Raw genomic sequence first — 23,749 nt, 5'->3', positions numbered from 1 at the left:
GAAATTCCTATTAGAAAGTATTATCCATTGAATGACTGTTTCATTTAAATAGCCAAAATTAATTGCCAATTGATTGCAAAGCTTTTGAGAAATTAAGTGCATTTCTGTTTCCAAAGGATACAAAGCAGTAGTTTCTGATACCTCACTATAGCCACATTATCCAAACACACTTCTTTCTATAGATTTTTCTATCATTCTAATTATGTAGAGATTTTGTTATTGGCCATTTTTTCAGTACATGGTTTTTTCTTTGGTTTTTTTTTTTTCCTACAGCTGTAGGTTTCAGGACAGAGTTGCACATAAGTAGCTCCAAGATAGAATGAAAACTCCAAGAACTTTATTTTTGAATTGCAAAGATTTAATTAAATAGGCTATGTTATGGATGTTTAAGATGCAGCAACTGCAGAATGAGTATTTGCTGACTTTACATGCAGTTAGAAATCCATTCTATGCTCTGAATGTTAACTCAAGTACCATTTCATACTTTTAATTACTCTTTAATAGTTCAAAAAGATTTTGTGTTAAGCATATAGACTACATTTATGAGCTTAAATGACTTCAGATTTAGGCAATTCTTGAAGAGTTACTGGTGTTTCCAGTGTTTTCATAGTACCTTTATTTTATAATAAGACATGTTAGTATTTCCTTGTGTCTACTGAAATAGGATTTTTGAATGCACTTGTCCTTCTTTTGAAGTCATCACTGATGAAATCTTTCATCTCATCACTTTAGGAAGCTGAATATAGATTATACATTATGTGTGTGTTCTGTCTTTCATGGCAAGCAGAAAAGACAGTGCCTTTCACAATGGGCATGTGCAGAGCCCACCCACTCTATACTTACATTATAGTAAATTATAAGATTATTAGAGATTATGAAAGAGTATTTGGTATCCCTTTGGTGTTTAATTTATAATCTGCAAAACCCTTTTTGTCTTCAAAACAATTAATCCCTCATGGTTTATCTGATGAAATTTTCTTAGCAATTAATGATATCTTTGTTGTAATAGTATTTCTTCTTCTTTAACAAACAGTAATACTATCAGGAAATTATATGAGTCTAAACTTATTATTCCAAGACAAGATTATTACTACTGTTGATCTACACCTGTGTGCTATATATTTTATGTTTTAAGATCCTGTTGATTTTAGGTAAGACATCTAAAGTTTTAAAAATAACCCAGCTGGCATTTCTTTTAAAATATCTTTGCAGTTTTGTCTGGCAGCTTTTTATGTAGAGTTCTTACTACAAAGTAGCAGAGTTCAGGGTAACAGAAGTTACAGCACAGGTTCATGCTTTTGAATTTACAAGAATAAATATTTATTTGGCAGTTACAGTGTTCTGGGATCATATCTGAAGCCAAGGTACCATAGTCTTAAAAGTGAATTGATGCACCATCAGGATGCACAGCGGTGCAAATCTGATCTGAATCTGGCACAAACACATGATTGAATTCCTGTAAAATTAATGAGTGCATACAGAAAAAAACTTGTACATATTTTTTGCTTTTATGGCAGTTTTATATATGATTTGGCATAAAGTCAGCATGGCATAAAGACAAACAATGATGAATTCAACATAGCTGTAAATAAGCTAAAATGTCAAAAGCAGCTGAAAAAAATTGCATCATGGGAGCACAATATTAACAGCTGTGATATTACATTTCTTTTATTGTCATTATTCCTCTTTTTTAAAACTGTTGTCTTCCATCCCCATAAGTGCAGTTTTAATTGACATAGTATATTTTTTGCAAAATATGAACAAGGTTTACTAGGAAAGAAAAAAAAAAAGAATAAATAAAGCCCTACAACCTAATTTCTTGGCTTATATTCTGATCACTAGTAACAGTGTGCTTATATCTTCTGCTAAATTGCTCCTCATGTAACATGCATCAACATACCTTTGTGTAGGAAGTAAAAATTGAATGAGTACCGTAGCTCAGTTCATAATGTCTTTGTTTCTTCTGTCCATTCATAGACATGTCTTAGTGTTGAACTCAAGGTTAGAGTCACAAATTAGGAATCAAGTACCTAAAGGTTGCTAATGCACCTTTTTAGGTGCGTACTTTTTATGTGTCTAGCTTTGTCTAACAATCTAGAGTGATTGTTTCAAAATGCCTTAGTACTTCTAGTACTTCTTCTTATTACTTCTTCTAAATTTCTTAGCTTCTTCTAGTTGGTTTAGATTATTTATGTTTTATATAGCCACTGTAAGTTTACATGCAGTGTAAATGCACACGTACATATAGTAAGTAAATGGTATTCTTCCTTTCAAAGTGAATGAAGGGAACATTTGTAGATACCTCAGGATGATGTCAACTTCTTTAATAAGTACACTCTGCAGTACAAAATCCCTGAAAATTTCTCCTGGAGACACAAAATGAACACTGTCTTCTTTGTATTAACAACAGGCTTTGGAGGGTACAAACTTAAAGATGAACCAAGAGTTATGCTTCATGGATGAACATAGCATATTCCACCCACTAATGGACAGGAAAGCTAGTCCAAAGAAAAACATGAGTGCACATAGTATGGGCATCAAATCTGCAGCTTCATTGCTTTGCTGCCCAGATTTACTTCTATTATACTGCACTGCTTACTAATGTAGCTAGTACTACAGTACCCATCATAATTAAACTGAGTTGAAAAAAGTTGTAATTAATAGTTACATATATTTACAGAGATGTCAATGATTTTTACCCTGACAACTGGTATTTCTATATTCCTGATTATTTACATCAAATGTGACAGAGTAAATACCACTGAATAGTGCCAAGAGGTTACAGCCAAACATCAAGATGTATTCTGGCTGGTTTGGTTTTAATTTAACATGCTTTTAGGAATTCATTGTTCTGAAAATCCTATAATGAAACTCAAGAATAAGATAATTGGCAGCAATTTGCCAGTACAATAATCTTTCTCAGCAGTAAGAATCTTGGCAGAATTTCTCTGACGTTGGCTTGATGCAATATTAAGTAAACTTGAGTACTGTGATTGTGTGAAATTCATGACCATATTCCCCTGTTGTAAAAGTTCATAGCATCTACTTTAGTACTCAAGTTCTGTTGCAACAATGATATTTTACAAAAATGTGAACCTTTATGATAAATTGCTCCAGATTTACAAGAGCATCAGGGAAAAAGGGAAGTAAAAGTTCTGGGTTTTGTGTATGAGAGGAAGGGGAAGAAACTGGGAAAGAAGAGTGCAGGACAAGATACTGCTGTGTTTGCACATGATGAACAGCACCTACATACATGTGAAATACCCCAATTTTTAATATGTCTACTGATAAACAATGATTGTCTTGCTGGTGAAGGAATGTAATGAACACAGGGCTGCAAATTATGTACTGTAATTCTTACAGTTTTTTCAAGAGTATTCAAAGTGTCATATTAAAACTTAGGCATAAATTAGGACAATTAGTTTGTTGGAGGTTTTTGAAGGGATTATTCTTGAAATACAAAAAGTTTGTAATGCAAATAACAGGCATGATATTGTGCAAACAACCTAAAATTTAAGACTACTGCTGAACTTTTAATGACTTTTCAATACCTAGTAATTAAAATCAAGGTGTTCTTTTTAATAGAAATGTCTGAATAATCTTAATAAACCAGCAAATACTGAAGGGTTTAGTATCTCAAGGCTATTTAAATTTAGGTTTTGTATTTTTGCTTCCAGTTGTATATTTTTATTTCCATGTTATTTTTTAATTTATTGTTTGTGAAATAGGAGATTAAATTCTGGTACTTAATACAGTGACTTATTATGTGACTTATTGTGTTCTCTACAATCATCTTATCTAACACTTTACCCAAAATAATTATTTTATTTGGATTTATAATGAACTGGCAGAAAAAAACTAATTCTCCTGTTGCTCACAGAGACTTAAAAATGTTAAAAATAATATTTAAAAATTATGTAAAAAATCAACATCTTTCTGAATCAGAAATACCTGTATGTGCCAGTGTGTACTAGAGTGTTTTTATCAAAGCTGTGTTTTCCTATTTATAATTTTCAGAGGTACTTTTTTGTTTACAGATACAAAAAATGCAATACAGTGAATATCTGTAGAGTGTGAGGCTCTTGAAGAAGTAGGCAATTCACCTTGGGACAGACAGGTGAAAAATTATGTTCACAGGCAAAAAAAAAAAAAAAGTTGGAGAACATATCTACAAAGCAAAGAAGGTGAAATACCTTTATATTTATGGTTACTTTAAGGTATAAGTGACTTGCAATGATGATACAAACTATTAATAGAGTAAAATAAAGCCAAATAATATCTTCTGTCTTCCTCAGTCCTCTTTCAAGCAAGAATAGACAAAGTGCAGGCAGGCAACCTATAGCAGACTTCTCTCAAATTTCTAAAGCTTATGAAGTGATGTCTTTAATTCTTCACATCTTTCATGTATGTTTACACCGTGTGCAAAACTGAATGTTAACTGGAGTATATGAAATTATGGCAAGTCAGAACAGTCGTTTTATCCCAGTATTGATACCTTCTTTAGTGAATATGGCTGTATAACAGACTAGGAAGGCTGGTTCATCCAAAAGTTCATTTCATTTCACCCAAATTTTTTTGTTGATCATATAAAAGATACTACCTCTCCCTGACAACCTTATGTTCTTTTTATGGTACAAGGTATTGGAGAATGAATCTCTCTAACTATATATCAGTGTTATGGAAAGTTTTTTTCATGAGGCATGAGTAAATTCTTTATTCAGGGGAGTTTCATCTGTCAATCACATGCCACTGCATTTGATAATTATATGTTGCAACTAATAAAGAATGAGAAACTGTCTAAGAGCAGTGGCAGATAAATAGTGTTCCACTGGTTCATGCTGTCAAATCAGCAGTAAAATATAATACTATCTATCAAACAACTTACATTTTCAGGATTTTACATAAATGTCTCTGTATGTTTAATAAGAAGATTAAAATAATGAAATATAGCTGTGTCTTGTGAAGTTCAGCTTGTCTGAATGACCAAATTGTCCTGGTTCCCTATAGTGTGTGAAGAGAAATAGTCCTTTTTAGAATTCTCCAGTCCATCCAATCTACTTTTTTCTTCTTTAGGATGTGATTAATCATACTTCATAAGATACTTTTAACTCTAGAAGACAGAACTGTTTAGATGTGACTCTTTATATAATAATTGCTGAGAGCCAGTTAAAATAATTACTGCTCTTTTTTTTTTCCTTTTCCACAGAAAGAAATTGCAGGGATGTGCAAATATTCACATGGAAACAATCTTTTCACAAGGAAATAATGCTAAATCTCTTTGTGCTCTCTGTGATTATAGATAACTCCATCTGATATGAAGACTACAGCTCTGCTAGGAAACTAAGCATTGGCAGGGCATGATATGGGGAAGTGATTCTTTAGACTGACAAAATGTTAGAGTAAATGCTAACTTGCCTCTATTTTGCTGCCTTCAGTCTAGGACTTTCCCAAACTATCTCAGGCATAATACAGTAGACAGATAGCTGATTTCCCAGAAAGGGACTTATAGCCAGCCATGCTCTTTTAAAGGATTACTGAATTTAAGAGTGCATGACTTTGGTCAGACTATTGTCATTGTTCCTGAGGCCTGTTGTTTCTCTAGATATTAGCACAGAGAGAGATGCAGTGTCTATGTGATAGAACAGGATTCTGTTCTGGACTACGCTATAAAGAAAGAGTATGGGCTCAGTTAAAAATAAAGGTAGAAAATCAATGTCCTCAGGGGCTTATTGAGCTGACTGATCTGAACACCAGTCTATATAAGGGGTAGATTGGTTTCCAGAAATTTATATTTTTCTACTGAGAATTAAGTGGCCTAGACTTCAAACTTAGCCTGCTAATTTTCAGAATCCTGTGTTATAACAGGTAAATCCCAACCTTTGTGCCCAAATAATGAACAAAGAAAGCAAAGGTATTTTGTGTTTTCAGTGATGTCAGTTGGATATCTTTTGCATCTCTACAGGAAGAAAAGCTCCATAGACTCCTTGCAGTTTTTATCAGCTGTGGTTCATCTCACTGCCAGGAAAAAGGCAAAAAGAAAAACATGATACCAACTCAAGTTTGGGTATTTGTAAAATAATTAAAGGTTGTCTATAGATATGTTATTTACTACTAAGTGAAGGACCTCACAGAATCATAGAATGATTTAGATTTGAAGGGACCTTAAAGATCATCTAGTTCCAACCCTCCTGCCAGTGTGAGAGCCTGGAAGAATTACTGGTTTGAAGCATTCAGAGGTGTGGGTGGGTGTGTGGATGTGTGGGGGTGTAGGTGTGCGTGTGTGTCAGGGGTCAGCCTGGGTCTTGCTCTGGTGAGGTGATGAATTGTCTCTTACATCCCACCCTTCCCCCAGCCTGTATCCCAGGCCTGCAGCGGCTGTCAATCCCTGACACACTGGAAGCAATGCTCCATCTGCCTCTGGAGCCTCTGGAGCCCCTAACCAAGCTTCTAAATGGCCAAATGACTGCAAGCCCCACCAGGGGAAGGCCTGGGAAAAGTCAAAGTGTACTTAAAGCCAGACACAAGGCAAGCTTATTTGACCCTGCCTCTTTTTGGAACCTCTATCATCTGAACACCACTGGAAACAGGAGTGATGGCTATGTTTGTTCTTTTCTACACCTTTTTTGCCTTTCTTTTTCTCTCCTAATTACCTCATCTTGGGATTTGAGTAATGTTTTGAGAAACTTAAAATTGATGAGGCTTGGAGTTTGCTAGGTTGAATGGGCCAAGTGAGTGCTTTGAGAAGTGTTTGTTTCATGTTGATTGAGTGCTGCTCTAAACTTTTTGCCAAAGTTCTCTGATTTTCTAAAGGTGCCAGTAAAAGCTTTTTTTGTTATTTTGACCTCTTGGGTATCTTGTTAGTATTTCTCCCATGCATCTAACTTAGATTATATGAACAACTGTAAGCCCTTTTGAAAGTCTCATAGATCAGATTTCTTGGGGCCTTATACATGGGCAAGGACACCTTCTACTAGAATAGGTTGTTCAAAGCCATATCAGCATGGCCTTGAACATTTCCAGGGAAGGGATATCCACAGCTTCCCTGAGCAACCTCATGTAGAGAATGCACTGAAAATATAAAATTGAAGATCAACAGCCTGATTCATAACCACTGATGTAAGCTGTTCAGTAAAATAAGGACAGCAAAATGGAAAATATTTATGGAGTCAGAATTACTTCTTTGGTCTGGGGACATGGCAGTAATAAAGAAGAATCCACTATGAAGAAGAATTTAGAAATAAAAGTTTGAATTTGGAACCACTCTTTATATTATTCCAGGAATAGGAACTGAAGGTAAAAGAAGAGCTATAGAATGCATCTTTACATTTTAGTAATGCTGTATGAAGACAATGAAGAGAGTAATGCATAAAATGTGGAAAGATTTGTAGGCGCTCAGAGCAGATCTGCTCATTCCATGGATCACAGAGGGAGGTATTTATCCCATTTAGCACGTTAACAGGCCAGAAAGAAGAATGCAAATTGAAAATTAGTGTAGGAATGCTTCCTTTCAGCATGGATGAAACTGAAGCCATGCTATCTTGAGACTAGTATGGATGAAGTAGCACTTGCATATGCCTCCTGAGTTACCACTGTGGTCTCTTGACATCATTATGGAGATGAGGTGAGGAGGTGAAGCAGCTACTTAGTGTCAAAACCAGGATCCACATTTCATTCCCACTGAATAAAAAAGATTGAAATATAGAAGTGGTATAAATAAATTAGATTCTCACCAATCTATTTTAGAATAAGATAGATAAGATGCTTTCTTCAATACGCAAATGTCATAATTAAATATCAAGTTAATAATTAGTTCCTAGTCTTTCAGTTTCTGATTTATCCAAATTATATACCATTTATCTTTGGTCACTCTGAATACATCTAATGTCATTGAATCATGAGAATATAATTTGCATCAGAATAAGATTCATTGGTATTATATTTTATTTGGTATTTATGTCTTCATGTCTTTTTTTCTTTCCCTATTTCTGTTTGCAGGTTTTGACCTAGTAAAGTGTGAAGATCCTGGCATACCAAATTATGGTTACAAGATACGAGATGAAGGACATTTTATAGACACTGTCATTTTATACAGCTGTAATCCTGGCTATACAATGCATGGTAGTAGTATTATGACGTGCTTAAGTGGAGATAGAAGAGTTTGGGACAAACCTTTGCCTACTTGCATAGGTAATATGAATTGTGACTGTGTTCTGGTATGACTGGTCTGGTGGTTAAAAAAAAAACGTTGTTTTTTTAAAATAATAAAAATAATGGTTAATAATAGTTTTAAAAAATAATCTGTCCTTGTATATTTCATGAGTTGATAATGGTGCAAATATATTTTAAATTTCAAGTAAAAATTGAATATGGATATGGAAGTTTTACTTCTCTAAAATAGGTAGCTTGCCATTAATGATTATGAAACTACTGGAAAACACTTTTTTCTATAGAGCAGCCTTTGATGGAAGACTACTTTGGTTCCGATGAAGCCTTGGGTCACTGAGTCTGGTATACGATCACAGGCAGTGGTACTATCTAAACACTTTATAAACTAAGAAAGCCCCATCATAAAGCAAATAAGGTTGTGAGCTTTTTTCCTTGTTTATTTTCATCAGCTACTTTTTCAGCATGTCATTCCTATGAACTTTATTTCTAAGTTTCGTTACACGTTGCTGAATTTTTTTTTTAATCTGTGTGCTCTGGAATCCTTGTTGCTGTGCTAAGAAACCCCATCTGCCAGAGACTTGAGGTAGACCTTCCCTGGAAATATCAAGTGCCTAAACCTTTGTTTCATTACAGCCAACGTAGATGTTAATCAGAGAATTACTAGCCAACATGCAGAATAACTGAACACCAGTATAGCTGTTATCCATTGTACCTTTACCTGGCAGTTTGCATCCTCTAGTTTTGCTTTCCAGTCCAGCATTTGCCAATGACTTCCTGACTTCAATTTCCACATGGAGTTCCCATGAGTCTTTCCTTCTGTGTGTCTTCTGATAGTTTTTCCCTCTGCTGCCTGCTGGCAGGTCACCAACTGCTTTCAGCACTCTCCTCACCTGCAGGAACTTTGCTTGTTGACTTTCTCCCATTTTGGGGGCTACATTCTCCATTCCAGGACCTCTTTCCTGCTGAACACATTCACAGACCTGCAGTCTACAAAAGAACAAGCTCCCTTCCTTTCAAACAGCTTAAGCTGAAAGCAAGTGCCAGAAAAACATCAGTGAACAGCATTTCTGCTGTCTTGGTAGAGGTTATTTTCCCCATTTGATTCTAGAATTTTATCTGTAAGTTTTCTTCTATATGTATGAGAAGGTAAAACCAAGTATCCCGTTTTGATTTAAAGACTTTTCCAGACTCTTTATGCATTCAAGTCTTCATGGTCTTCAGTTTAATTGGCTTCCTTTTCCTCCAAGTTTGCCCTTTTGTATAGAAGACCCATAATTAGTCCTACCTTTGCCTATTTCTCCATGTAATTTAAATGAAGTAATTTCTCTAAGGTCACTTTCTGCAATATTTTTTTTGTGCCTATGTTCACTATCAAGTTTTAGAATCAGCTCTAAAATACTTGTTGGTTTCAAGTCTATTAGGTGAATAAATCAAACCGTTACCTATTTTCTTTTCTTGGTATGATGATTTTTCTTCTAATCTATATATGTGAGATGCTGAAATTTCAAATATATAACAATATAAATAGTAGTAATTAAAAAAAAAAGCGCTGTATATTCCAATCTGACCTGGAGGAAGCTAGGGAACCCAGGATTAAGCCAATCTAAAGAAAATTGCCATCTTTGCTCCAGTAGAGCATATTTCATGGTCCTCCTTCAAAATACTTTTTGAACAATATGTTTGTTTTTTCACGCTGACTTTATTTTTATTATTTGTGTGTAATTTTACCATGTAATGCTCCTTCTAGTCACTTATTTAAACCTGTATTTCCAATTTCTTTATATCAATATTCTTTTAAGATTCTATATTTCACTCAAGATTTTTACCCTATTTTCTTCTTCTTTTTTTCATTGTACTTTGATTTTGTACCTTGCATTACTAGATTTGTTTTCTGTATTTTATTTCCAAATTTTTGAAATAATTTTTGCAGAATTTCTTGAGAATCTTATTTCATCTCTAAGTGAAATTATGTCCCTCAATCAATAGAATAATCAATTTTTCTTACTTCTTCTGAAGTTGTCATGAAGTTCCAAACATCACTTCCTTTCTTATAAACATTTCTTAAAATCTTTGTTTGTGGAGATGCATAATTTTTGCCCATAGACTAGATAAGCTTTTGATATTTGCTGTTCTCCTTGGTGACATATTCTTCATTGTATTCACTGTTATTTCAGTCTCATTCCCAAAATAATCAAGCATATACATAGATATATTCCACAAATTCTACACTTACTAATTTTTAGTAATAAACTGTTATACTGGTCTTAGCGTTCATTCTCATTTTTTCTATCTTCTAAACCTTAATGAAGAAAGCCAGTGAATTCCTTTAATTCCTCCTCTAGAAGCTTCCAGTAACGTTGAAGTCACTTCTATTAGTTATATTACAAGTGTTTATATAGTATATTCCTTGAGGTGCTGATTTTACAGTATGCTCATTTATGCATATTGGAATATAAATTTTTTGAAATATTTTTATAATAATTTCTGAAAGTTTACTTTTGGTTTTCTCCTAAAATGGACTTTTAAAAAGTATATTAAATACATGAGTCATCTTCCCAAATTTTATGACATATTCTTTTCCTAAATAAGCCTTTTCAGAATTTTAAATCAAGTATGTCAATTAGTTTGAGTTTAAATTTTGGGTTCACTGAGTTTAAATTTAGTTCTTCAATAAATACTGTACTGTATCAGTAATTTCTTGTCTGTAGTTATCTACCACAGTGATTATTGCAATCCAAACTTTCTTTTATAATGGAAATTAATTGAAATCATAGAAGAGGGTTACATGTGAAGAAATTTTGTACTTAAGTTTCTTCCTACTGTGGTTCTGTATATAGAATGTAGTGTTTTGAGTGATCAAATCAGCAGGATAAGTAAGTAAATCAGTCACCTTATTTCCTCAATGGTAATTTTCCCTCATGATAACAACTTGGTTGTGAGCAGGGGCTTGGTGGCATGGACAAAGATTAATATTTATTAGGAATATTGCTCATAGATTATTTGGCCCAACTGCCATGTTTTTTTCCATCATCTCTGTCTTGCTGTACAGCTGTGCTTGAATGAATGCCCATGGTAGGTTTTTTAACAACTTCTAAGGCAACACTATAAATGTAGTAGAAATTCAGGTACATCAGTTAACTAAAGAACCACTGTTCCTTTTTAGCTCAGTGGCACTGACTGTTACACAGTTCTCTTTCATCAAGGTGTGTCATCACATTGGCCAAACAGCATGATGCCCTGAAAAATCAACATAAGGATAATTTGATTATGGATGCTTAACATTGCCATTACTCTGTCCACAAAAACAGCATTGATGGTAAAAGTGTTTTAAACCAGATGTCACATACTATCAAATTGTAACTTTCTGATTTACTCTCTTGCTCTGGAAGCATATGGCATTTAAATTTTAGGCAATACCTACTGATTTTTGGTTAAATTAAACCTGAAGCTATATAGCAGTAACTTGAAAGCATTAACTAAAATAATTTTGACATTACAGCAAAACAGAAAGATATTTTAATTATAAAAGTCAATGCTGCAAAATTTGAATTCAAACATTCATTGTTAGAAATGCTAAACATGTTAGATGGGAAATTTCTGAAACATTTCTCCTGTTCAGCTAATGCTAAAATTGTGCTTTTATAGTCTCAGTACATATTGAACCTGTCTGGTCAGTTAAGCAACCTAATCACAGTTCTATGATTTATTTCTTTATAACAAGGTAAGAATGAGATCGTTGTGTTAGTTTTTAATTAATGTACATGTCCTGGTTTGTATGTATGTCTAGTATTTCAGAAGTATTAGGTCATCTTGTTAACTTTTTAGAAAACACAGACAAGTGGAATGGATGGAAAATAGAAGTGCCAATTACTCTGGTCTCATTAGAAATTTCATCCTTATTTTGCAGCTGAGTGTGGTGGTCAAATTCATGCTGCTACATCGGGGCGCATTTTGTCCCCTGGATACCCAGCACCATATGACAACAATCTTCATTGCACTTGGATTATTGAAGCAGATCCAGGAAAGACCATAAGGTATGTGCCTGATTTCAATATTTAAGGTGGAATTCTATATGTTATAATTTTTTTGTTCGTCTCATATTTTTCTACACAAGCTGCTGGTTTTTGCTGGCATAGTCAAGGTATCCTTCTATCAGGTGTTGCATCAATTTTTGAGATTCCTTACCTGTTCAGGTGTAAAGTCCCTGGATATGGAGCAAGATAAGTGGCATTCAAGGCACATTTGAGTATTGCCTCACCCAAAATTATCTTTTGCACCAGGACAACACGAAATCCACAAACAAATGCCAGAATACGTTAATTAGTAGTATTAAGCAGTTTACATAAGGGTGAACAAGTACCTCAGGAATCTGCATAATAAAACAATTCTCATGAATCACAGGTAGAAAAAGAATGTTGCATTCCCTCATCCTCTCCACAAAATAGTTGTGCCAGCACAGCAAGGCCATCAGTGCCAGGGCAAAGCACAGACCCATTATTTGAACTAACGTGTTCCTAAATTTAGCAAAATGAAGAGTTAATCAGTGAAACCAACAAACTCTGTGACCTGCGCAGGAACTTGACACCTAGCTAATACCATAGCTATTAGAACCTTCATACAAAACTAATGTTATCTCAAGACCCACATTAGGCCCTGAAAAAGCCTTTAGTGGGTTGACATTGTCCCTCCTCAGCAGGATGGGGCAGGGAGAAAATAACAGGAGAAAAGAAACTCGTGAAAATAAATTCATTTTAATAAAACAGAAGCAAAGGTCCATGCATGGAAGCAGAAGAAAACAAAAGATTCATTCTCTACTTCCTATCAATAGGTGATGGCCAGCCACCTCTTCAGGAACAGGCCTTCAGTATATGTTGCTCTGGAAGACAAACATAATCACAGAATATTCTGATTTGAAATAGATTCACAGGCAAAACAATATAATTAAATAAAAATTTTTCAGTGGGACTACCCCCCCCCTTTTTTTTTTTTTTTTTTTAATCCTGTTTCACTAAGCCAAATATTGAATTCATGCCATCATGGGTTATTTCAATGCATGATTTTTGTTTAAATAATGATTTTCAAATTCATGATTTCCAGTTAAGAACTAATAACATGAAGAAATGTTAACATGCAACTATATGAAACAAAAAAAAGAGACGTTTTGATATTTACCTATTAGAGTTCTTCAGCATTAAGAATGTAAATATTCAGAACCTTGAGACAATGCAAGTATTTTAACTTACAAGATAACATTCCTGAACACCTGAATAAATATAATTCTTCATGGAAGAGGAAGAGAAATACAGATTATTTTATTATAATACTGTTTTATATTTTATGAATTTTTGCAAAAAAGCCATATTTTTCTCTTTTCTTTTTGTGTAGGAAAGGAAATGCCATGCTGACAGGACTTCTTGTGCTATATGTTCTACTGTCCAGTAGCTGCTACATTTTTTTAGTTGCATATAATTCAATCAAAACAACATCCTTGCTGTCCTCATTTGAAAAAAAAAGACCAAATATTTGATGAAATAATAGTTTTTATACTTGAAAATATTTAACATAAAAATAAGATAATTTATAGACTTATAAGTCTTGAGAACTTATGCCCTGTTATGACATTTTCTGTCATTCAGACATTTATAAAACAGAACTGCATGACTCTTACATCAGCTTGTTCAACAAGAAAAAAAAAAAAAACTCTGCTGGATTGCCAGGTCTTCAGTCCTAAACAGGCATCTTAAAACTACAGTTTGGGAATGATTGCATGTAATTGTGTTTAACAAGTAATGCACAGTACTTTTACTTTTTCTTTGCAGTCTGCATTTTATTGTTTTTGATACTGAGGTTGCTCATGACATCTTGAAGGTATGGGATGGGCCTGTTGAGAGCAGCATACTTCTCAAAGAGTGGAGTGGCTCAGCTCTTCCAGAGGATATTCACAGCACTTTCAACTCCTTAACATTACAATTTGACAGTGATTTCTTCATCAGCAAATCAGGCTTCTCCATTCAGTTTTCAAGTATGTAAATACTTTTCTTCTCCCCAGTATAATAATTTCATATTTATATACATTATTCCTATAATTATAAACTCTTTCTCAACTCTTTTGCAACTTCCTCAGTCCTTAGAAGAAAATAGATTATATTATTTTAATTATGTTATGTGGTTATGCAAATGGCTACAACTAGGGAGAATTTTTGGATTTAGTTTGAATGTTTTAGGTTTTTTATTCCTTGTTTTCCACAGCAACCACATACTTAGCCTTATCTAATTAGCATTATTTAACAAGTCAAAATAGGTCTATACACAGAGAACTTTTCTTCTCCACCAGTAATCTGAAATATTCCCACCAGTGTTGCCTAACAATGTATTATTAATGTTTATTGTTCATGTTGGTTGGATTTTTTTTTGTTCTCAAAATATTGGCTGCATGATGCATGATTTTTATGACCTAAACATTCTAAACAAGATAAAGAATACAAGACACATTACCATATTGAAAAAAAACACTTACAATTTTCTATTAAATGAATCAAATTGATCTTTAGGTATAAAGTGAAAGCTTCTCTGTGTATAGAGAAGTTATGATCAATATTGTACAAGAGATCAATATTTTAAAACTAGGTATGTGGAATTTTTCTATGTTATTTTGACCTAAGGACATGGGGTAGGACACAGGAAAATGTATATTTGTCTTTAATTCAGTCGTTGCACACTTATATGTCTAGATATAATGTATGTATTTCTCATCAACACATAGGAAAATTATGAATTAATGTGTGTGCATAGAAGTATTCACACACATTAATTCATATCATCCATAGATGATGTCATTCAGAAGTAAGGGGTTCTAATAAGCTTTCAGTAATTATTATATACATGAAGATGTAAACTTGGGGTTTTCCTAGTCTCTAAGTCTCTAATGCATTTTACATTTACCTATTTACTTAATTTCCTGTATTTTATTGAATGCTCTGCCTCATCAGCCTAAAAAAAAACTAGTTAAATTTTGTAAAATGAATTAAAGACAAAGAGCAGAATAAATGTTTCTAAGGTTTCTCACCAGTGTGCTATATAATATGCTGCTTTTCATTGTTTTTTTGAAAAAACAAGGTAAGTTTTGCATTTTTGGAAATAAGTGGGGTTTTTTGCCTTGTCAGAATTAGTAAATACATTTAAGGTTATATTATAAGAAAACAACTTTATGCCCCGATTTTGAAAGAACAGAAATGTTTAAGCAGTTTGGTTTATCAACCATTCCTTGAATTTCAGTGGTGCTAACAAGTAGAAGACAACTTAAAGCTATATGATAGAATAACATGTCTTAGTATAATATCTGATATATGCACTGAGTGATTGTGTTGACAGTTGCAGAATATGTTTTACTGGAATTAATTTGAGTTAGTGATGAAGAACTGATAGCTCAAGTATAGGGAAAATAGTTTAATTCACTGCTTGACAAGTGGAATGTGTTACTAATTTTTTAACTGTAAGGAGTAAAAAATAAGATTTAAGGGATATGTTAAAGTAAATGTTTAGTTATTTAGTCTAAAAATCAGTCTAGTGTATTTAGTCTTCTTGAGGCAATGAGAAGACTGCTGTGTCCTTGACCTGTAAAGGATTTAAAGTAATTAATCTATTGCTAAGTGGGATTTAGTATTCATCATGTGTTCAAACTGTCAGACAGTTTATAGTAAAGCTGCACAGACTATTGACATTGCAGTACTCTAGTAGCTTGTAACTCTAAATAAAAGATTTCTGAATTGCTGAAACTTTTTTCTTTTTGGCAATTGCAGAAGATGTAGACATTTTGTTACAAGTTCTATGAAGGTAATTGGTGAAGTTTTTTGTCTTTGTGTCATGTGAATGATTTTCAAGTATGGCATCTGTTAATGAATATTTCATTTAACTCTTAGTTATAATTGAATAAGTAAATTTCAGGTTCAGCTTCTGTACTGGGTTATGCAATTGGAATAAGTGTCTGCATCTATGAACAGCCCTTTATGGGATCATATAAAGGATATACATTTCACAATATCAGGCCAAATGAGCAACTTAAAGAGAAAACATTAAAGTGCTAATTTTCATCTGGGGAATTTGTTTCACTGTGCTGTGAATGTGCTAATTACTCTCTATACTTTGTACTCTAGAATGTCATAATTGTGTCTGACTGAAAAAAGGTGTGCTGTGAAAGGGTAATGTAAGGTAGATTAGAAAATATCACCTATAAATTACTTACTGCTGATTTTAAATGTAATTAGAGGTATTTTAATGAAAAAATATAATTGGCTGAATCTTGCAAAATGTTTTAATGTTAAAGTGCCCTGTCTTGCCCACTCAGCTCAGCATGTAGAACATGAGGACGTGAACTGACAAGAGTGATTATGTTAATTGTAATCAGTCAAATGTTTTTCATTAAAACTTAATTACCATTTAGTTGTGCATAAAAGGACAAAAAAATGAAGTTCAGTGAGCAAAACTGACCTTTACTCTGGGGGTTAAGTGCATTTAAGTTATATATTACAAGTCAGGGATGTCCATCAATGCTTTCTGGCAAAAGGGTATAGACAGATTTGGGTTTTGGCTTCTTTATTACAAAATACTGGCAGCAAAAACTTCTTTTTCTGCTATCCATTAAAAAGTGCTATCTAACCTATCTTAATTCTGTCCTACATATCTAAGGGAAATGAGATAAATTTCCATCTGATGTTGCCTTTTTCTTCTTATCAGCTACAGTCTAGATACACTAATAGTAATTTTCAAACTTTTGAATATTTAAAGACAGATGAAATAAATCTTATCTGTCTTTTCAAAGATGTCTAGTTTCCTTTGAGATGCCATAAAGTATCCTGGCTAGTCTCCATCTGCCACTGCAGAAGGTTACACAACCATAAGTCCCCTCTCCTATCTTCCAGTCCTGTGCTGATACCCTGGATATGATAAGGCATCCGAAATGAGTCTAGTCAACTATGTTGAAGCAGATCAATCTTGCCCTGAATGTTTAATCTCCATCTACTCTAGACTTCTAAATACTAATGTGTGTATTGCTTTTATTAACCTGAAGTTTGTATTTCTATCTGTATCATTTTTACTTGACATCTAGCAAAAACAATAGAAGTGGCAGATGACAGGGTCAGCACTGGCAGTTTCTAGTCATATTGTCTTTCTTGCAGGCTCTGACAGCTTTAGTTTAAAAATACCTTATATTAGTTCTACCCTTACAGTCCATCCCTTTTCTCCTTCACTCTGCTGTTGTAACTTAAGAGAACTGTATCCTTTTCGTCAACTAAATGATTAATTTATAGTTTCTTAGGTGGTTTTACAGATTTTGGTCATCAAGGCAAATAATACATAAAAGGATTTTATTCACACTCTTCTTAAAATTAAAATAAAATAATAAAAATTGGAGATATTTGGCTTTTCTAGAGTTATACCGATCTGTGTAAATTTTCTATGCCTATCTCTGGTTCTGCAGTATTGTAAATTTCTCTTAGTTATGGTATTATGTAAGCATACACTTTAATTAAAAATGTGTCTATCTCTGCTTTCATAGAAGCAAAGATGTGAGGTTTTTTGTTAGTATAAAACAACTGTCAAGGTATTAATTACATAGAAAAACAATTTTTCTCAATTTATTGTAATGTTTCTGTCTTATTAAAAGAACTTTGGACATTCACACTATTAAAAGCAAAAATACAACACCAGGGCATTTGTATAGTTGGTTTAGTCCACTTTTGATTTTTCTGTTGTTTGCTTACTTTTTCAATATTTTAAAATTTAGCTCTTGAATTATATGCAGAGATAAGCAATTATGACTAAAGATGCCTAAGTCTTTAACTTAACAACACAAATCACCAATTATGATAACACAAGTAAGCAACTTACACCAATTGTAATTACAACAATTATTTGTAATTACTCTGTTAGATGTTGACATATCTGTTGACAACTTACTTCCTCCTGTAAAAACTTAACTATCAGCTATTTGGTTGTTCCTAATGACACTGGGCTTAATATGACAAATCTGCTTAAGCAATGATTTCTTCTTTTGTCTAGCTTTGCAATTCCATTTGACCATTTGTTTTTCTGCAGCAACTTTTACAGTAACTGTGTCACCTATCTTGAACTGAGTACTGTTGTCTTGAAAATTGTTCCTTTACTGTTGAAATATCTTTTAATCACTTGCCTAATGGCCTAAGTTGCCACACTTAAATAGTATAAATATTTCCATGACAGAATCTTCATTGCTAAAGTTCACCATGCACTTGTTCCAGACTGATTCATAAATAAATTTTTGGGGAAAGGGGGCTAGAACAAAAATATATTTTTAAAGAAATTTACAATGAATAAGGCAGAATCATGTATCTGCCTTACTCACTAAATAGAGTTCAATAAAACTGAAATCCATTAAGACATCCCCTGTTAAAACAAAAATAAAAGGACACAAGAATTCAAACCTTTTCAAGGCTGTAACCTAATAGTTTCACAGTTCAATGTCTTTTGCTGTCTGATAAATGTTGCGTTTCATGTTCGCAATAACATGGTGATGGAAACATGGTAATGAAACTGTCATTGCACTCCTATCCATCATCTAATCCATGCATGGCCTGAGGAAGGCATCCTCAGCCTCATGGAGCATAGCAGTTCTTCATTTGGTTCCTGTGGAACAAAGCAAAAATGAATCTTGTAGGTTCGTTTGGTGGTTTACTCTAAACTTATAAGCTTTTTTATTCCAGACTTTAATAAAGAGGCTGTATTGGCATTTGGGTTTCTTTTTTCTTTACATTTTTGGACAATATATGACATTTAAATATGCTGTTGATGCTAATTTGCACAGTACTTAGTTTGTACATTTTCATATGTTATGTGAGTTTGTTTCTGGAGAACAAACACTATTCTTTTTTTCACAGTGTTAGTCTGAAATTACTGCAAATCCATGAACTTCTCAGCTTTGATAAACAAAATTCCTTTTCAAGTTTCTTATTATGTAAACATAATGCACTAAACTGGGGATGACTGTACAATTTAAAAGCCTGGAAAAGACTTTATTGTTTTTAAACTATGTGGACCAGAAATAAAATTGTGTCTGTAGCACAACACTACAGCAAATGGCTTACATGATTATTCCTACAAATATAGTGAAAATTATAGGGATGCAAGTAATGTTTTTATTTCCTTGAGGTACAAGAGAATACCAACTAAAAATTATGTAAATTTTTTTTTTTAAAAAAAGAGTGAAAGATAAACTAGGCAAAAATCTAACATTTTACTTGCAGGTCTATAGACTTGCAAAGACAGTGTCATATTCTCAAAAGCAGTCTCCTATTAATTTTCAGTTCCATTTTAAATAAAATTTGAAATATAATTTGAGGACCAAATGCAAAATGAAATCTAAAATGGGATTGTGAAAGATTCTTAAATTAGAATCAGGGAGGCTTAACACAGTGGTTCTCTACATATGGAGGTCTGAAAACTCCTTGGCAATCTGTCATTTTCCCAGCGGTCTGTTCTTCTGGAACCTACCTCTTAGTTCCATCTTTAATGCACAGAGAAGCTTGTTCTGCTCTGAGCAGATGAAACATTAGGAGATGGGAAATCTGTACAGAGAATTACTCTGTAACCCTCTGAGTATCATCTAGGCTTAAGGCTTAGAGCACATATGCAAGAGCTGAGAAACAGCAATTACTTATTTTCCAGCTTACTGACATTCACATCTTGTCTCCTGGCTATCCCATTTTAGGAACCTAATTTTTCTCAGTCATTTTTTAAAAGTCTAAGTATGTAATTTAATTTGATTTTGCATCCTTGAACCTAAAAAGTAGTTACTGCTTTTTTTGCCTTACAGTGTGTATGTTTTACTTGTTAAATGTTATAAAAGAAGAGCAGTGACAGAAAGCTGGTGATTTTAAATTTTATTTATAAATGCATATGACCTCTATACCCTTCAGATATTTGCAAAATACTAACTGAAGAAATATCATACTTGTAATTTTCATGCAATTACAGAATCTCTTGGGATTCATGAGAAGTAAAACAACTTGGAAAGGAGGCAAGTCAAAAAGCTGACAGTCTGTCGAAATGTTCACTTTACTAATGACATGTCCGTGGTTAAATGTTTGGTGCTCTATTTAATTAGGATCAAGTGTATTTGGCACAATACAAAGTTTGCTGGTTTCAAATACATAAAATAACTTCTGAGGCTGCGAGACCAAAAGTGTAACGAATAATTATGTATTTAATAAATATATGTGATAATTTTTAAAATTTAGAACTTTATATATGAGAAAAGGAGACTAAAAATGTGGTGAAATTAATATTAGAAGGCATTAGTCCTTTCTAGATTATGGATACCTGACACAGTGTTGTTTTCTGAGATATTATATAGCATAAATTTTTAAGAAGAAAATTAATCTATTTAAAGATATGTTAAAAAATTACAGCAATTAATGACAGAGATTGGCTTATGCTCATTTATTTGGAAGAATTGCAAGTCTTTAACAGATATGCACTAGAGCACTCCATTGTTCAGAGCTGCTGTTGTCTGTAAAATCAGGAAAACTTCTCTGAGGTGATGACCATGCTTTCATTCCCTTGTGGCCAAACATACTTTTAGTAAACTGCATTACTATGGAGTGTCACATAAGTTGTCAGAGTGGTGCCTGGGGAGTCTTTACACAGTACTCATTAGTAGTGACAGCTATTTCTTTAATTCCTAGTGGAAAAAATTCTACCACAATTAAAAACCTACCATGTCTTTTAGTTCATTTACATATAGGGATTATCCAAAGTATTAGATCTATTGTTTTGAAATGGAAACAACAAAAAACTACGAATAATAAAATGTCAAACAAAATTTGTATGTTTCTAAGTGTTTCTAGGATATGATGGTTACCTTATTGTGCAAATGGCATCAAATTTGTTTTGATAACCAGAATATTAAAAAAGGAGTTACTAGTTCTTTTGATGTGTTAACTGGACAAAATCAGTCCATATTTTATATTAAAGATACTGGCAGGAAGTCAGCCTAATCATGATGTATCTCAGTGAGTAGATTTTTGTAAAAGTAAATAAACAAAATGCCTTCCTGCATTAACTGAAGAGTAAATAATACTGCCTCTGATTGGAATGCCAACGTGAGCCTGTTGTGCATTTAATTATGCAGGGTAAGTATCTAAGCCTTATAACTTTTCTTTCATCATTCCCTTGCAGCTTCCATTGCATCAACTTGTAATGATCCTGGGACACCACAGAATGGCACTAGATATGGAGACAGCAGGGAACCTGGAGACACCACCACCTTCCAGTGTGACCCTGGCTATCAGCTGCAAGGGCAGGCTAAAATTACCTGTGTGCAACTGAATAACAGATTCTTTTGGCAGCCTGATCCCCCTACATGCATAGGTATTGAGATGAGATGTTAGTCTCTATTTAGCATTAATACAGATCGGATTTCTTGTTCAATTACTGGGCATATGGTGCTCATGGTGGAGTGATGATCTCTGCAGAACTCAATTATTTTGTACTTACAGACAGTTGTCAGTCTTGTTCTCTTGATTAACAGTATTTTTTGGGTATGATATTCTTACTTTATTCTTAAAACTTCATAAAAGTTTAAAAATCACTAAGTCTAGTAGAAATAAGTAAATAGAAGGGGTGATTTGGATAAAAAACATTGCATTGAAATAGTTTCATTAAAATGTTATATATAATAGTTTGGTTATATAAACTGTGATCCATTATTTATTCTGAAAATATTTTTATGCATATAATATATATTTCTGAGTTATCTTACAGATTAAATGCACATTCTGTGCAATACCTGGGAAGATTGATACTTATGGGAAAAAATAAATGCAGCGGAGGGGATCCAAGTGACAAAGCTGTTGAAAGAAATTAGATATGTTTCCATATATTAGATATATTTCCATATATTTCCACCCAGAAGAAGGTGGATCTATAGTGCTTGATTGTGTAAAGGTTTCTCTGAGGTTCTTATCAGTAGACAATAATTACAGTATTGCTGAACTGTATTTTTAAGGTCATTAATGTAGGTTTTCTAGGAGTAATTAACATCTGCAAATTTATCTGGTAGGCATAGTATTTTTTTTAAATCCTTGATATTTTGTTGCCTAATGATTTATAATTAAATGAAGACTTAATTTAGCAATCCTAAATTCCAGACAAAATATCACTGGAATAAACATAATGCTTTCTACAAGGCATTTTGGACAGGAACTTTCCAAAATAGCATATCCTTAAACAACTTCAGTCCCTCTGTTTCTCTGAAGTAAAAATACTGTGAAGGGTTCAAGGATAGTTTCTCTGACTCCATGTCATGTAACAGAAAAAAAAAATGATTTGCATTCTATCTTCTGGATACCTTGTGCAATATAGAAAGCAGTATGAAAATGCTTACTAAATATATTGAGATCATTCACTAAGTAAATAGCTAAAGAAAAATTAAAATAGTATATATGGTACCTAAATCTAGAAGATTTATATTTTTACTTTAGATACCAATTATAATCACTCCATGTTTCTTTACAATCTAGTATAAAACCCCAACAAAACAAATCTAAAATAAAAAAGGAAATTAGACAGAAAGAAAGAGATAATCCCTTCGGGCAAAAAAAATATATACATAATTACTATTTTTGTTCCATATACCCAAAGTGACTTTGAAAGAGAAACAGATTAAAGTAATGTTTAGTGTAGACATGACAATGCTAGAAACCTTAAGAGTTCTGTAAAGCCATTATATGTCATTTTAAAATTTTCATAAAGTCCTTATTTAGTATACTGATTTATAAATGGAATCGCTTGAGAAGAAATGCCTTTAAAATGTTTAGTGTAGATTCCAAATCCTTAGTACCAACTGTTTTGCACTATAAGTGTGTTTATCTTAGTTTAATTGGCTTGGTAATGTAGATGCAGCCTTGTCATGACTACTTTCTGTTAGACATACTTTTCTTAGACTTTGTAGATGTGATTATAAGAATAGGATTCCTTATCTGTTTAAAAGTTCAAGTCATGGTAACAAAATTAATATATTTGATTTTTGATTTGGCTAATATCTTTTACTAAAACCAAAAGTTTTAGTAAAACTTCACTTTACTAAGTGAAACAATTTGGTTTCTGCAACATCTTTGGTCAATAGAAACTGCAACCTGAGTCCTACTATTGACCTTTCCCAGTTTTTATACTTTCAGTAGATAAGAAATTTTCAGCATGATAGAGACAGGATTAATGCCAAAAATATACAGAACTTCATATTTAACTTAATATTTTTATTCCTTTAGAAAAATTTCTTCCTTTACCGTTTTTGAATATGAACAGAGATCACTTTTTTAGGAGGAAAACAAAATTTTTTTGCTAACAGGAAGTGGGAAAGTTCTGTGTTTTAACAAAATATTATTAATTTTGGTAAATGTAGAAGTAATAGAGAAGAGGAAGCTTAGAGGTGACCTTATTGCTCTCTACAACTTCCTGACGGGAGGTTGCAGACAGGTGGTTGTCGTTCTCTTCCACCCGGCAGCAATTGACAGAACAAGAGGACACAGTCTCAAGGTTGGATATTAGG

General features: G+C 33.2%; 1 protein-coding gene across 3 annotated transcripts in view; it reads left to right on the top strand.

Annotated features, from left to right (window-relative positions):
- Positions 1-23,749, top strand: part of CSMD1 (CUB and Sushi multiple domains 1) — a 1,051,612-nt gene that overhangs the window by 857,639 nt on the left and 170,224 nt on the right. For all 3 annotated transcript variants that reach the window (XM_031504428.3, XM_021551131.3, XM_085576363.1), the window contains 4 exons: positions 7,996-8,187; positions 12,074-12,200; positions 13,986-14,188; positions 21,379-21,570. In XM_031504428.3, coding sequence (XP_031360288.2) covers positions 7,996-8,187; positions 12,074-12,200; positions 13,986-14,188; positions 21,379-21,570 — 714 coding nt within the window. The remainder of the gene's footprint in view (positions 1-7,995; positions 8,188-12,073; positions 12,201-13,985; positions 14,189-21,378; positions 21,571-23,749) is intronic.

This window comes from Lonchura striata, chromosome 3 (genome assembly GCF_050655825.1).
Source record: "Lonchura striata isolate lonStrDom1 chromosome 3, ASM5065582v1, whole genome shotgun sequence".
NCBI classification, from domain to species: Eukaryota; Metazoa; Chordata; class Aves; order Passeriformes; family Estrildidae; genus Lonchura; species Lonchura striata.
Note: the sequence above shows the minus strand (reverse complement) of the source record. Positions and strands in the feature narration are given on the sequence as shown.